The following is a 16,922-nucleotide window of genomic DNA, read 5'->3' on the forward strand; positions in this document are numbered from 1 at the left end:
CTAGACAGGTTTTAAAAGATCAGAATCACTTCATCTGTGACTGCAGATGAGGAGTGTCTTAAGGTTTTGGGTATCTGCTAAGCACACAGTGGAATTTCGAATTTTGCTGGCAATGCTAATTTTATTTTAGATTTATTATGTTTAAAGAGACATGCTGTACACTTAAAATATAAATGTGATTTTTATGAACAGCTTAACCAATGCTTTATGTACTTGTCCATGTATTATTCTGATGGTGTAAGCTTGATTCTAGGTAGGCTGTGTGTCGACAGTAAAGGAAGATCTGAGAAGGCTCAATTTTCTAGAATCACTTGGTGCTCTTGCCAGAATAATTCACTTAGTCTACTCAGAATCACTTGTGACTTAGCCTCCCTGCTTTAAACATTTGAATGTTTAATGGATATGTAGGTGAAATGAAATTGAAATCTGCATAGGTAAATTATTTTTGGCTTGCATACTTCATAATCAGAAGTGGTAAACAGCCCTATTAGTGCTTTGTTTGACATAGGTGCCATAGCCTAGTGTCTTTTCACTGGTGAAAACAGACCACAAATGCTCTTTAATTGTTACCAGCATTCTTCCAGGAAACAAGTATCTAAACGACAATAATTTTAAATGGTTATTTCTGCTCTTTGATTCATTTGATAATTATTTATCTTATTACAGGCCAGATCCTCCAAGTAGTTAGGACTGCAAATGGAGCTCAGTACATCATTCAACCACAGCAGCCAGTTGTTCTACAGCAGCAGGTCATACCACAAATGCAACCTGGTGGTGTACAAGCACCTGTTATACAGCAGGTAAAGAAAAAAAATAATACTCCTGAAAGTAGAAACCTTATAGTAATAATTAAGCAAGTTTGCATTTTTGCTGGGAAATTGAAATGGAGTACAAAGACAGAAATAATATATTGAAAAAAATAAAGTTTCATTTGTAAAAAGTTCTTAAAAATTAATAATCTTGAAATGTAGCTTTAAATGTCATTTTTATTCTTGCAAAATTCAGACTGGCCTAAGTTTAACATTGCTTTTGTGTGGCTCCAATGGCAATTATATGATGTGCATAATGTTAGTCTGTATCCTTTCACAAATGTGTTTATCAGTTAAAATGATTCTGTTATGTAACACATAGAAGAAAATACCTTTAAAAAATACCTCCACGAAAAGCACAAAATCCCAAACTGGTCATTTTATTACATTTTATTATCCAGTATGTTTCACCAGGATTTTTGTTCAGCTACAAGGTCAACTGTGCATCCAAATTTTGTTGGCATTGAATTTAGTCAGAGTTCTGCTTAGACATGAATAACAATATGTATAGAGTTTAAAGTTGAGTGTTTTATGAAGAAGCTTAAAAAATAGTATTTTACTTGATTTTAAACATTTCTTAACTGTGCTTAGAACTTGGGGTGATTATGGTAGTGCTAGCTACTAGTATGGAAAATGAAACAATAGGTTTTCTTTGGTTTAGCAATACAAAATGCAGAAAATGAATACCAAGTAGTGAGAGAAGCTGCTATTGAAGATTAAATTATCTGATATAGGTAGACTATTAGTAACTTTTGTTTCTCTAATTAGTCCAAGTTGGACTGATGTGCTTTAATTGTTTAAAAGAGTAGTGTGGTACCTTGTTATGTTACCAGTCACTGTACTTGCAATGCTATTTCATCAGGTTTTGGCTCCTATCCCTGGAGGGATATCCCAGCAGACAGGAGTAATTATTCAGCCTCAGCAGATCCTGTTTACAGGAAATAAAACACAAGTCATACCTACAACAGTGGCAGCCCCTACACCAGCTCAAGCACAGATTCCTGCAGCTGGTCAGCAGCAACCACAACAGCAGCAGGCACAACCACAAGCACCACTTGTTCTCCAAGTTGATGGAGCAGGAGACACATCATCTGAAGAAGAGGAGGATGAGGAAGAAGACTATGATGATGATGAAGAGGAGGACAAAGAAAAAGATGGAGGTGAAGATGGCCAGGTTGAAGAGGTAAAATTAGTCCTAATTTATAAGAATGAAGCATGTCTCTATTTATTTATTTATTTTTTTTCTCAACAGTATTTGAAAGAAAATTATATCCCGCAAAAATTGTTATATTCCCATGTCCTGGTTTCAGCTGGGCTAGAGTTAATTTTCCTCCTAGTAGCTGGCATGGTGCTGTGTTTTGGATTGAGGATGAGGATAATGTTGATGACACATGGATGTTTTAGTTGTTGCTGAGCAGTGCTTACACTAAGCAAAGCACTTTTCACTCCTCATACCGCCCTTCCAGTGAGGAGGCTGGGGGTGTGCAAGGAGCTGGGAGGGGACAGAACCAGTACAGCTGATACAAACTGGCTGCAGGGATACCCCATACAATAATGATACGGTGTCATGCTGAACAATTATACGGAGTGGCTGGCCAGGGTTGAGGGGACTGCTGCTCGGGGATGGGCATCAGTCAGTGGGTGGTGAGCAATTGCATTGTGCGTCACTTGCTTTGTATATTCTATCATTATTATTATTATTATTATTGTCATTATCATCGTTATCATCACTATTTCTCTTCCTTTTCTGTCTGATTAAACTGTCTTTATTTTAACTTGTGAGCTTTTTTTCCCCTCCTGATTCTTTCCCTGTCCCACTGGGGTGTGAGGGTAGTAAGCAAATGGCTCTGTGGTGCTTAGCTGCCTTCTGGGCTAAACCATAACAGTCTTTTAGTCTTACTTGAAAGAAAACTACATACCTCAAAGAATGTTACACTCCCGTAATCTTGAGAATATCACTTCTATACTTAATTTTCTTTATTTCCCATATTGAGGCTGTGGAAACTGTTGTTAGCAGAGCACCTTGAAATGCAGCTGGTTTGTGTACGGTGGGAACAGCAAATACTGTTAATTATTATACCCTTCTGAAAACTTAAGTAGTATTTCTGATGCTATGGAAAGATCTGCCATGAAACCTTCACAAGCAAACAGAAGCAGTCAACTGCTTTTGGGACTGAGTGCATGTAACAGCAAGATGTTAGGAAGAATGACAAAAGGAGAGCATATTTTTAATACATTGAGGAGACAAATAATGTGGTCTGGCCTGTATCTTACTCACTGTGTAATTGCTTTCTGTTAAACTAGAACGAGACCAAGAACTCAGATTATAAAACACCTTCTTAAAAGTGCTGACTTTATTAATCAATGATAATTTATTAATCAATGATTAATAAAATCAGAAGCAGGAGTGAATGTTCTTAATAACAATCTTGCTGCCTTCATAACACTGTGCTTAATTTAGACTTTGAATTTGCTTGGTTTTGAACTTGAGCCAGTGGTTCTTACCAGGTTTTGCTCTGTTACACCAAAAAAACACATAAAAAAAAAAATCCTAATAAGCTAAAAGTACTTTTATTTCAGTTTCTGACAGGAAATTGAGCACTTCCTAAATCTGTCCCTAAAATGCATTTTGAATTATCAGATCACTTCCACAGTTTTCTGCAGCCTTTCCAATTATCTTAAGATATCATTTAAAATGCCAGCATGAGCAGCAGTTGTAGTATTTCACCATCTGTATCACCCATATATTATATGCAGATAAAACTTAATTTTTTTATTAAGGAGTTAAATCAGTTTTTCTGTGATACATTTACAGTGGTGTCAAACAGTATTTTTCTATTACAAGTTGAATCCACATCACCTTTTCCATAATTACTATCATTATTATTTCTCTTCCCTTTCTGTCCTATTAAATTGTCTTTATTTCAACTCATGAGCTTTTACTACTTTTTCCCTCCTGATTCTCTCCCCCATCTCATCGCCTCAATATGGGTAATGAAGAAACTGAAATACAGGGATAGAAGTGATATTCTCAAGAATTTGGGAATATAACATTCTTTGAGGTATATAGTTCTCTTTCAAATCAAACACTAAGACTGCTATGGTTTAACCCGGCAGGCAGCTAAGCACCAGCACTGATGTCAGTCTGAATGTGTTAAAAGTATAGGTCAACATGCTTAAATATCAATTGTTCTTTAATATTGTCTTAATGCTAGTGCTGTTTTTTATATGATAAGGCTTTATTATCAGCATGCCAGAGAGCCCCTGTTACTTTTGCTCCCGGTGTTCATCAGGAACTAGTTAATGAGTTGAGCAGTCCATTAAAAGTTTTTTAAGTCACTTAAATAGAACATTATTTTTGAAAGAAATTAGGACTTCTGGTTCACCTTTTTCTTCCCCCACTAGCATTTCCCTAGTATAGCTTATATATTTTGGGACAGGTGGGAAGATGAGGATTACACAGAAGAGAAGCTGTTCTTTCTTAAGAAAAGCTTTCTTAAGAAAAGCTGTTCTGCTTTTATTAGTGGTTGTTTTAACCTTTCGAAATACTTGCTATTTAGTTGAGATGTGGGGGGGACACAAACCTCAGCTGTACTGTTCTCACCATACTGTAAAGAATTTAGTGCATCAGAATTCTGTTTTGTCAATACAAACCCTCAAATGCTTGAGGAGAGGAGCAAGAAGGATCTGGAAGAGGTATGCAGTTTAGAAATGAGCTTTAAGACGATCCTCTTAAGTACAGGTGGGAAGGCTATGCTGGGAATTAAAAATTAGACTTGCAGTTCGGCAGTGATATTTTTAAGTATCCTCGTGATGCTATCTGGTTATCTTGTAAGACACGCACAGTAAAATAGTAAATAGAAACAGTAAAATGATAAAGGAAATAGCACAACTTAGAAAGGTTTGGAAGGTGGAGAAACCCTTGGTAGAAAGAGGAAAAAATGAAAGTAATTTTTAAGGAACTTGAAAATACTAGAACATCTAGAGAAATTATTTTTATGTATCTATGCAAGATCATCTTAAAAACAGCTTTTTTTCTCCCCTGAAAACTTCATGCTTTTGTTGAGGTCTTTTTGTGTTACATACATAACGAAGTCATGGAGTTTGTATTTCTAGTAGCATGCAGGGAGTGATGTGGGTAATGTTGCTTTTCTGCTGCTTAGAGGCTTTAAAAAATGAAAATCTGTACAATGATAGATTTTTTTAAAATAAATGACAGGCACCAGAACACTTAAAATAAAGAAGTAAGAATGTTTGTGGTACTAAGAGGTTACAGTGTCCAGAATCTGGCTTGATCATTGAAGTTGGGTACTGAAAGTGGTAACGACATCTCCTGAGTAATTGTCATGGAGGGGATAAAGGAAACAGGCTTGATTCGTCCACTGGGAAGCCTAATACTTCATGTGTCAGATGTTTATTTAGGTCCATAGTTCATAGACAGACTGTAGCCTGATATGAGTAATCAAAGTAACAGTAATAACCTTGTAGTGTAACTTTTCACACATTTCTTCCAGGAGCCTCTTAACAGTGAAGATGATGTGAGTGATGAGGAAGGACAAGAACTGTTTGATACAGAGAATGTTGTTGTGTGCCAGTATGATAAGGTAAAACATAAATGTGAGAAATCTAATTTCTCTGTTCTTCCTATCAAGTCATAACTTCAAAGTGACACAAAAACATCTGTGTGACTGTCAAGTATAGGTAGATTTGTAAAGATTATAACACGAACGTTAATGTAAGAACTAATAACTGTTTTTAAAACGTGTCTCAGTGAAAGGTGTTTTTTATTTTTTGATGGACTTGGTGTCAGTGAGGAAAGCTTAGAAAAGTTTGAATTTTTTTTTTCTTTGTCATGTCTGACTAATTTTTAAAAAAAAGGTTAATCCTTTGGGCTCATGAGAAGTGAACTCTTGTAAGTTTTGTAGTTTGTTGTAGCCAGAAATGAAAATAGTAGTCATTAAGATTTAGACTTGTTAGAAAACTACCTACTGATCACTAAAAATGTTTCTTCGCGGTGACTAAATAGTTTTCAGAGGAACAATTCTTTATGTGCCATGTTGTTTTTTTATTTTGAAAAACCAATATGGAATGCTTTTACTTATTTTGCTTTAAATTCCGCTGAACTATCCTGTCTTCCCTAGAATGACTAATTTCTTTCTTTATATTTGCCCTGAAATATGTGAGGATACATTTATGTCTGGAATTGTTTTAAATTTGTCCAGAGGCTCTTGGCACTTTTTTATTGAAGCAGTACGCAGAAAGATTATTCGATATGGATTTTCTTTCTTTGCCTCTGAGAGTTTACTTGCACTGTGAAGAATAAGGATCCTTTTTAAAGCAGAGAAAAGATTGTTGAAGAAAAAACCCTTCATTGCAAAAAATGACTTGAATATAAAATATTCAGTTATATCTGGATTCTACTTGTGCTTGTCATCAGATTGAGGAAAATAATATCCACTTCCTAGCTGTCTTTCTCCTCCAGACAGTACTCTGGAATTGTTAGTTTCAATGCAGTTCATGTGAGGGACCTTGGAATAGCAGTCAGAAAAGCTTGTTGGGAGCTGCTAAAGCTGAGCAACAAGTACTACTCTGAAATCCTCACCCTCTGCAAAATTAAGAACTTGAACTCAGTAGGGAAGTGTCCACCATGAAGCCTCTAGTGCTCTGAAAACACTTCACTTAACAAACAATCATTCAGTTTGTTTTTCTAGAATACAAAACCAACAGCTCAGTTGTTCTGAACAAAGTTCTTTGTCTTGTACAACATACTGTGTCCTGCATCAGCTGATACAACAGGTGCATCTTGAACAGTGAGATGAGGGCGAACAGGTAGCAATGATGCTCACAAAGCACTGCACCATCCTTGGTACCTTATATGAACATGGATCATCATATGCCTCCTCAGTCATCTCTGTTTGAAATCAGAACTACACTTATAGTTGTTACTTGTACAGCTGTCCAAACATTTGGTTACTCTTTCTTTCATTCTCCAGAGGTATTTTATTCCTTTATATCCTTCTGTATCATATTTGATACAGGTGGGTAAGGCTGTGGGAGGATCAGAGCTATTCAGTTACAGTTGAATCTTCCATTTATTAAGTGGAGCAACAGTGTCCTGTAGTATTTCATGTGTGCTTTTGACCTCAGTGGACACAGAGCTGACGTTTTTATAGAAAAGTCTTTTGGAACACTGGAATTCCATTCCTGAGTTGTAACTGTCCGCTCAGACCTATCATTTTTTCTACCAGTGCCATTGTTTTTCATCATTACAGCCTTCCATATACATTGAATGTCACCATTGTTTTGTTACACAATGAGTTAGGACAGTGATGTCATTCTGCAGCTCTTTGGTAACCATTCTTTGTATGATCGGTGATGTTTTGTCATTCTTTGGATGATTAGTGAATTCTTAAACTATGCACGCTTCAGCCAGCCCAAATACCTTTTGGAATAATCTCATTTCACTGTAGTAACCGTGTTCTTGGTTTCTCATCTTTTACCAATTTATCGGAGGACCTTCCTGCTTACCTTATGGCAACTCAAAAGTTTCTGATGAGAGATTTGTGTTGAGTGCCATTTGGAAGTGCAGGTACACTATATAAGACAGGCTTTTTCTTGTTAGCTTCTTTGCTGATTCCAGTAACATAGCTTAAAATGACCACAGAGCAGATAATAGTACTAGTGATTGTTTGAGTACTGTAGTTCTTCAGCATTAATAATAAATGATGAGACTTCTTGATGAAACTTGAAAAATTGCAATGGGGTTATCTTGATTTTTATATGCCTTTTGTAAAATTTCCTAAACTCTTTCTTTAAGAGCGCTTAATGACACTTCAGTTTAATCTGGTGTAGTTTACAATGATTTTTCTCTTCTGGACAGCATTTCAGCTTTCTGAAAGATCCTTGCTTTCTTTGAATATCTGGTTGTCCTGCAGCTTAATAGTACTGGTGATCTTCTGCTCTGTGTTTACAGTATGCTTTCTTTTGAAAAAAACATACAAAAACTCTTCTGCCTTTAGACTGAATTTTGATCAATTTCTTTAAGTTTTAAATTAAACATAAGAACACAAATTTACATATATGGCATTGTAGGGTGTTCATTGCCAACTTACTAGCCCGGGGAAAATGCTTGTCTTGTGTTTTTGTTGTCAGTTCTGATGATGTTTTCTAACTGAAGCCCTTAGTTCACTGTCTTGGACTTAGAAGATGGTTCTGTGTTCTGTGGGGTCCTGAATTAGCTTCTTCGTGAAGTAGGACTGGACTTTACAGTACCTAGAACAGCCCCAGTGTGCTGCACATCGACCTTTACTCAGAAGGCATAAGATAATTGAAATCTTCTACTCTTGGTAGTAGTAGTGCTTCTAGTAGTACCAGTAGTACTTAACTACTATTTCACGTCCTTTTATGTTTTCTGATCTCCTTGACCGCATGGGTCATCTGCTTCCTTTAGTCAGGTACTACTGATTTGGGAATAGGCACTAAGAAATAAGAGTAACTTCTGCATGAATGTATTTGTAAAGCGAACAGGAATAAAGCTGTTATTTTATTCTTTCTATTATTCTATGGTAATTGGAATATATATTATAATGTGAATATCCATTATGTCACAGACTGTCATGATAGGGACTCGATGTAGATGAGGAATGGAATGAATGTCTTCATTTTTTTTTTTTTCTATCTCAGTCTTTTTTGGGCTGATGCAGATAGCTGGACTAATCTGACAGCATAATCTTCATAAATTTCTTTTATACACACCTTAAATGTTTAATATTTTAGCTAGGAAGGCTGTAGTTTAAAGTTGAAGCTAGAATCTTTTTGAACATTCAGCTTCATTCCATCATCTCCATCTGGAGATCTTACATTCCTCACCATACACTTTGAGAAGAGAATTGGAACATAAATCATATAAAATGACCTACCATTGAGGAGAAAGTATGCAATGTAAGATCAGTGCATATATGTGTTATCAGTTATATCATCTTGTGCATTTTCTACTGTAGAGGTTTTCAGGCTGAAAATCTTGTAAATAATCTTTTGCCTTTTAACCAGTACTTAACATTCCAAATCCCAGAGTCAAACTCTAATATTATAAGTTGAAAGTTGAATATGTTAACTGTCTGTACATAAAGTAAACAAAACATTTTGCAAGCAAAATGGAATTTAGACAAGAGATGCAAAGAATTAACTAAGTGGTTGACTCTTTCAGGACTAGTTTAAAACTTTAGTCTTTGTTATGGTGGTTGAAATAAGAATATCTGGCTTTCAAGTGGAGTTTCATGTAACAAAAATAATTTAATCATATGAAAGCAGCAGAAGTGGATATATACTTTTCCTTTTTCCATTTCAGCCACGTCTGAAAATGTTTTGAGTGCTTTGGACTTTACAATGTATTTGTGGTTGCATGGTTTCTCATCAGTTGCTGTGAGAGTTTTCCCTGGTTTAAAAAATGGAAGCTAAAAATGCTGCTAGATGCATCATTACACTTTTTTTTTCATAGTTAAATGCAGAATTGATTTTTTGAAATGTTTATAGCAATCTAGTAATGTGTGTCTAATTGTTATTTTCATTTTTCTTGCCTGTATAATGTACTTTATGTATTACTACCCATTTCTGATGCAGAGTAATACTTCAACTTTTTTCCCTATTTTTAGATCCATAGAAGTAAAAACAAATGGAAATTTCATCTCAAAGATGGCATCATGAATCTTAATGGAAGAGATTATGTATTTTCCAAAGCCATTGGGGATGCGGAATGGTGAAGTTTTTAAAACAAACAAAACAAAAAAACTCCCTGTAAAAGGAAAAAAATCAAAAGCAGGAAAGGTTGAGACTTGGACTTATACTCCAACCAAAATGTGTATCTGCACATCAGAAATAAAGCATAAACAAAAGTATTGGAACAAAGGTAAAATGTGGCAACAAAGACACTACTTCAGATGAGCAAGCCATGGACTGTAGCAGCTATAGCATTGTCTGGGAGCTGGTTTTGTGTGTTAGGAATACCTTAATTATCAATTCTACATACAGGTACCTACAGCTGGTATTTAGCATGTAAGGCTTTGTCCCCCCTTCTTCCCTTGGTTTAAGATTTTAAAATACTTCTTCCACTGATTGAAGGAACTCTTCCCTTTGATAGATTATTAATCTGAAAATGCTTATTGTGTGTACAAATCTTTGCTTTGAACACTTCCTTTTGGTAGTGAGGATGGTCAGAATGTTACTTAAACTGCGCGCAAGCTTTGTACAGAAGGGTAAGAATTAAGGTGTTAAATTTTAAATAACTTGTATAAGGAAAATATTTTTAATTCTGATATGCTCATTAATTATAATATCTATTTGTTGTTTTCAGTTCGATTCCCCATAAACAAGTTGTTGTTCCTAGCAATTATAAAATGGTAAAATGATCATTTATATTTCAAAATTATTTTATGTGAGTGATACCTTTCATTTGGGGCTGTATTTTTTTTAAATACTAAGCACCTGTAGCTCTGGGTTCCCCCTGTCCCAAAGTCAGACTGCTTAACTTTTAAACTATATTCTTGCTGTTTGGTGGTGGTTCCGCATCATTGAACTGAAATGAATAATACAATTTTCATTGACTTCTTAAAAATGCTTTGGAGAGCTTTTGAATCAGATGTGTAGATAATCACATAATAGATTAATTCCTTTACCTACTTACTACATCTGTAGTTCAGACATCCACAAATAATTGAACAGAACACAAGAATGACTAAATTTTTAATACAGAAAGTAACATAAAAATTCTAACATCCTGGCTGCGACTCTGTTAATCAAAGATCAGCTTTACTGAAAAGTATAGCCATAAGTTACCTGCAGCAGTTAATCTCTCTAAAGTTTCCAGGTGGCATATAATTTCATGAAAAGAGCTGCACAGCTTTAGAGAACACAATTTTTTTTAAAGCATCTTTAAACTGTCTTGGTAACAGAAAATCGGACAGTTGGATGCACTAAATCTTGTGTAGCGACTTTCTCTTTTCCAAAGGTGTGATTTTTTTTTTTTTTTCCCCTTGGTGTGTGTGTGAAAAGCAACAACGTTGCTCCCCCGTGGTTCCCCTCTTCCTGAGAACTTGAACACCTTTTCTTTATGCATAGGTTATTCTTGTAAACCCTGCTTCCAGAAATGGAGTTACTTTTGGATGAGGAGAGGGAATGGGCATTATACTTACAAATCTGTTGAGGAGGGAATGTTCATGTGGCTCACCATTTCAAAAAAATGTCTTTCACTGGGTGCTTGGGAAGGCAATGAAATGGACAACAGCAAAGATGATTTTAAATAAATTGGGGAAGACTTACAGAAGCAGACATTTGATCCATGAGTTCTGACCTTATTTTTAATCTTGAGAGTGAAACTTACTAAACGTTATTTAACAAAGTCACAAGTGTATTTTGGCAGTATATAAGCACTGCCCTAATTTTCATTCTGATTTACTTGCTTTCAGGTGTGTTCATTCATAGTCTCAATAGTATGTAAAGGAAACCAACAAAGAAACTCCAAATACATTGCAAGGAGTGTTTTTTTTTGCTGTGATTTTGTACACCTGTGCTCTCATTGATAAAGACTAAAATTGCCTGTAGGCCATGTCTAGAGCCATGTGTTTGTTAGTAAGCTATCTACATACATAAGCTTTACGATAAGTTAATTGGTATTTTTTCTAATTCATTCTTAAGTAATGTCATCATCATTCAGAGTGTGTTTGTGGCTCAGGGCATCAAGGTATGTCAAACTGGTGTTTGCTTTCTTCCGAACAAAGCAGATATTTTATTATTTTATTTTTACCACTGTTGACACTTCTATGTACAACTGCAATGAAGTGAATAATTTACCAACTAATACCTTCCCTCACCTTTTCTATATCTGTTTCCAGTGAGTCTTAAGTAATGGGCTTCGGAAGAATTCCCATAACACTGCACAACCAAACCAACAAAGGAAAAAAATCACTTTTTTTTTTTAATAGATTCCTGTTTATGCTACTGGAACCCAGATTATGTGGACAACACTTTATTTTCATACATCTTAGTCATTTTTTCACCCACATATGCGTACTAGAAGCTGCATAGCCTTTTAATTTATTTTTAAGGGATAGCAGAACATTACAGGTAACTTAAGCTTATACTATTCTAAAGGATGTATGAAGCTGTCTGAACTTGCACAGTCTCTTGCAAGCTAATTGTATGCTATGCTTTTCAGATGAGAAATTTTGTCTTCAAATACAAGTACCTGTGAAACTTTATGAAAGCCAGTCAGACATGAACATACCAAACTGTGCTCTTATTGCTACATCAAGTGTTCCTTTTTTAAGTCAAAAAGCATGTTTTAATTTTATTTTATTGTAGCAGCTTGCTGTAAGAATGTAGTTTGCTTAATTTTACTATTGTACTTGAATTTTAATCATGGTTTTAACAATGTAACTGAACAGACCATTTCACTAGGTTCCACAGAAACCATTCCTTTCAGAGGGCAAGGGATTCCCATGTTCATAGTTCATAAATTTTTGTTTCCTTTGAAATATTTTTTGTTGCTGATTTTTTTTTCTTTCAAATAGTTCAGTATTATGGAAACAATTAATGATTTCAAGAGGGCTTATGTTAAAATTTGCACAGATAATGGAGCACCTTTTTATGACAGAAAAAATGGGGAAAGATAACTTCATAATTATAACCATGATGGCTGATGGAAACTTGCAGAGCAACTGGGCAAAATTGGGAGTCTTGTGCCTTTTCAGTTTCAGCAGAATACCTGTTTTGCCAGTATATTTTTTTTTTTTTTTTTGGATTCCCAAGAGATTAAATTTCCTGCAGTGCTTCAATCAAAAAAAGCAACTTTTTTGCTCTAATTCTGTTGGGTTCTAGTGTGTGCAATCATTTAAAAACATCTAAGTTGAAAACAAATGGAAATATGTTTTCTGTTAAGGAGATGATAGATAATTTAGTCGCGTAAGGAACTTTATATTGGACTATTTAAATAAAATTGTGATTTTATTCCCCCTGAGTTGCTGGTTAGTGACAAGATTTCTTTGAGGCTTCATACTCCTCGTTCCCTCATTGTACTCACAAGTTGCATTTGAGCATCATTCAATTTCCTAAACGCAATTTGAAGTGATAATTGTGGTCTGAGTTAGTTTCCAAGAACATGATACATGATTCTGAAGCACAGTTTCTAGAAAAGCGCAAAGAGCATGTTTTATCATGTAACAGGTTTTTTACAAATGTTTTTCTATTTCTGCTGCAGAATAGGAGTGTTAAAAGTGAATTTCGTTGTCTGTGAAAATAATTCTACCACTTGACAGTTAGCAGTAATTATGTCACTGTAAAACATTAGCAGAGGAAAATTTCTTAATTCCAGTGAAGCAGTTAGAGACCTTGTTAACTAAAGTTCATTTTGATTCAATCTCCTCAAATTGTTTAAAAAAAATAAAATAAAATAAAATGGGAAAAGCCAAAATTCCTCCCAAAGCAAAAGCTTCCTAATCAAATGCAATAAGACATCGTTCAGGAGGTGAAGAGCAGTTTTAGGATAATGCGCACTGGTTGACACTGGGCTGCTTTACACAGCATTGTGGGGTTTGTTGTGTGCCGCACCCCCATCCACACACACCCAACTGAAATTAGAGTTCTCAGACTTGGAGAGTAATGACTATAAAAGACGAAGAAACTTGCACATTGTTTTGTATTGGTGTCTGGCATCTAGAGTCTTGTTTTCCCATTGCTGTGATTGGGTGGGAAATGTGTAAAAAAAAAAACAGTCCATTGGTTTCCCTGTTGTCTACTTTTTTTTTTTTTTTTAGGGAGTTCATGCAGTGTGTCTTTTAATTATTATTTGGTGGATTTGACATTGTGGAACAAAAGGAGTTTGTTTTTTGTTTTTTGTTTTTTTTTTTAACAGGATGAACTACTTTGGGTTAGCTATATGTACAGTCATCCAATGAGACATGTTCCAGAGTGCATAGGGTACCAATAGAATATGGAGTGGGGGAATATCCTTTTTTGCTGTTCTGAGCTACTATTGTCAACTGCTGTTGTACATATACTGTTATGTGTAAGGGGGTAAATATATTTATTATGTTTGTAAAATTCATTCTGTACAATTGCAGATCAAGGTTGCTCCTCTGTGATATACAGGATATTATGTTTCAAAGGCCATGCTTGGAATACAATTAGAGAACTTAGTATTTTGATGTACTAAGACCTATTTTAAGTTTAATATTTTGCCTTTGCAAAAACTTTAATTAAAGATGTTATTTAAAAATGTTTGCCACTTCATTTACTATCTTGCATGTGCATTTGTTTTATACACAATGTTTAATGTTTATCACTGTAATAACAATGAAGATTCTGAATTTATTTTTTTCACAAGAGTAACTTCTCTGTCACATACTTGTTGAGTTTGCTTTGTAGGCTTTCTATTTAAAATAATCAGAATGTCATAAAAAGTCACATTTTAATCTTGGTGCCAGACATCTGTATTTATTTAAGAATTACTGCCCTGTGGTAACTGGAGACTCGTGTCTTGAGACAAGATTGGTTGAACAACACGGTGTGTGATCTGCAGTGTTAGTCCTGTAAATGAAAATGCAGGACTACCACAAATAAAATACCCCGTTGTTAGAGGAGAGCAGGATAAGCAGAAAGGTTTCGGCAGTGACACAGATTGACAGAATAGCTTTCTAGTGTGAGCAGGTGACATCTTAGTTTTGGATAGTCTGAAAAACCATACTGCTTTTCCCATAAAATTTGTCTTCTTTACTGTTTTCTAAAGGATTTTGAGATGATTCATAAGAAGTATCAGAAATTATGATATTTATTTAGTCCTGTCACTGCTGAGTTTGCATACTATGTAAGAAAAAAATAAATTGGAAAAATCACCTGTAGTTTTGGCGAAAATACTTTCAAAGGGACACCAAAAAGGGGACGAAAAGCAGAACAGTGACAAATTAGTAGCAGCCTCAAGTTTAAAAAAAACAAAACCCAAGCTGTTTTCATCCCTTAAAGATAAAAGCATTACTGTTGTGAATGTTAACTGCGCTCACCCAGCTGTGCATGAACAAAGTATTTCAGGGGTGGTTATTTGCCAACTCAAACGTATTTAAAATACCAGATTTTTTCTAATTGATTTCTTATGGCTTTATTCTTTAACTGCTGAAGTAAGAGAGGATAAGGGGTCTTAGCATAACATTTAATGTATCCCCATTTGATCTCAATTAGATACCATTCTTACAACTTACAGTTTGATAACTGTGTTACCTTTGGAGTCTGGGTTTTGCATAGTTTTTTGAAGTAGGGCTTTCATTTGAAGCCTGGCTGAAGACTAAATCTTGCTGCTTATTGTCAGAGCAGTCTCTGTCGGTCTTTTTTTTTCCAAAGTGTTTTTTCACCACTAATGGGATTATGCCAACACCACTCTAATCCTTTCAGATGTAATGACATCTGTCGTTCAGCTGCAGTTCATTTCACTGTACTGTTTTTTACCTTCATTGTGGATATCTAAAAATCACACAAGTATACTTATAACAAATTATTCCTTAGAGCGAAGACTTTCACGGTAATTTTGATGTGAAATGCCTGTACAATTAAATGTTTTTACATAGTATAAACATGCATGTACTTGGTTAACTTTAAGGGCAATCTGAAATAACAAGGTAATGCATAGAGATGAAGTGCTGAAAATACACTTTGCTTTCCAAGCCATACTGAGTGACCCATCCACTCCCATAGTTAAAATCCCCTCTCTGGAGATGGATGCTGGTCGGCCGGTATTTTAAAGTGCCTTTTAGTGATATTATTTCTTAAAAATACAACTGGGTGTATTTGGTTTACACTTTCTTGTTTTAGTTTTTGTTCGTAGTTCAGTTTTGTACAAGAAATTGTAAACAGTAAGTGTTCTATTCGGACAAGTGTATTTCAATAACAAATTCAAAACAAAGCTATTGATAAATTGTAAAACAAAAAATCTTGATACACAAACTTATGTGGACACACAATCGTGTCATGTTAGAAATGCTTTTCTTTTGCTAGAGGTACCAAATGAAGCAGAACTGCACTGCAGACAAGCCCTCCAGACACCCGAACAGAAGACGTGTTTGGAATCAGCAGCTGGGATGCTGCTTTTCAAGCTGCAGAAGTCAGTGCAGGAGCTGGCAGGATTTAATGTCAAGGTAAAGAAAACTCCTACCTAGCAGGCATAAGATGATGATGGAGACAATGGTTTGGACTATCAAAACAAGGAAGGCAATCTGTTCTACCAAACCACCTTGCTTCCTGATTTTTCCAAAGGCTTGTTCCCGTTTCTCCTAGGAATCCTGCTGCAAGGTCCCTGCAGATAGGGCTCCTCCACATGTCCTGCCTGACCAGTGCCTGAGGACTTCATGCAGACCTTTCCCCTCAGAGGAACCGGCAAACTCCAGGTGGGCTGTCCTGATTCAGCAGGTAATGTTTTCTGAGAAATACGGTGTTCTAGGGAGTACAGCACTTCTGAAAATGAGACATGGCAGAATTCACCCTGCAAAACTTCCGTTAGCAGATTTTGTTCTGTTTTGGGCTGCTCGTTTCTGATAAAATTTTTGCAGGATGGAAGTTCTTTCCTTCTGGGCTTACCTTGTCAGAACTTTTAACAAGATGAAAAGGTTTGTACTGGGAATAAGATTTCTGATGTACTATTCTCTGTGACCTGAATTTGGCTGATTTCAGCAAATAGTTTTAATCTTAAAACACTAAAGCAGCAGCTAGTAAAATTTCCCATATATATGGAGAGTTAACAAATTGCTTGATAAGTGTGGTGATGCAATACTAATGCTAAAAGCTGTTCAGTTAAAGAAATTTATTTGCTTTGCAGCCACTTCTGCATTTATCGCTAGTTGGTTTTGGAAGGGAGCAGAGAGGAAGTGAAGCAATGCTTAAAAGATCAAATTGCTCTTAATGTACATATAGAATAACTTCTGGCTTTCATTTTCTGTTCCAAATTGTTCTGTTCATACCTTTTGCAGCTTTCTATAATTTCTCCCTGAGGTGGCTGTGTGTATGTTGATATGTAGCTTAAATCAGTTCTAGACAATAGGTACGTGGAAAATGGGAAGTACTTCATATATGGCACAGGAT

General features: G+C 35.5%; 1 protein-coding gene across 1 annotated transcript in view; it reads left to right on the forward strand.

Annotated features, from left to right (window-relative positions):
• GTF2A1 (general transcription factor IIA subunit 1) overlaps nucleotides 1-14,078 on the forward strand; it is a 28,308-nt gene extending 14,230 nt beyond the window's left edge. Inside the window, exons 6-9 of the mRNA XM_068683033.1 lie at nucleotides 667-800; nucleotides 1,672-1,992; nucleotides 5,324-5,413; nucleotides 9,461-14,078. Coding sequence (XP_068539134.1) covers nucleotides 667-800; nucleotides 1,672-1,992; nucleotides 5,324-5,413; nucleotides 9,461-9,568 — 653 coding nt within the window. The 3' untranslated portion in view covers nucleotides 9,569-14,078. The remainder of the gene's footprint in view (nucleotides 1-666; nucleotides 801-1,671; nucleotides 1,993-5,323; nucleotides 5,414-9,460) is intronic.
• Nucleotides 14,079-16,922: the final 2,844 nt, after the last annotated feature.

This window comes from Anas acuta, chromosome 5 (genome assembly GCF_963932015.1).
Source record: "Anas acuta chromosome 5, bAnaAcu1.1, whole genome shotgun sequence".
In the NCBI taxonomy this organism is placed as follows: domain Eukaryota; kingdom Metazoa; phylum Chordata; class Aves; order Anseriformes; family Anatidae; genus Anas; species Anas acuta.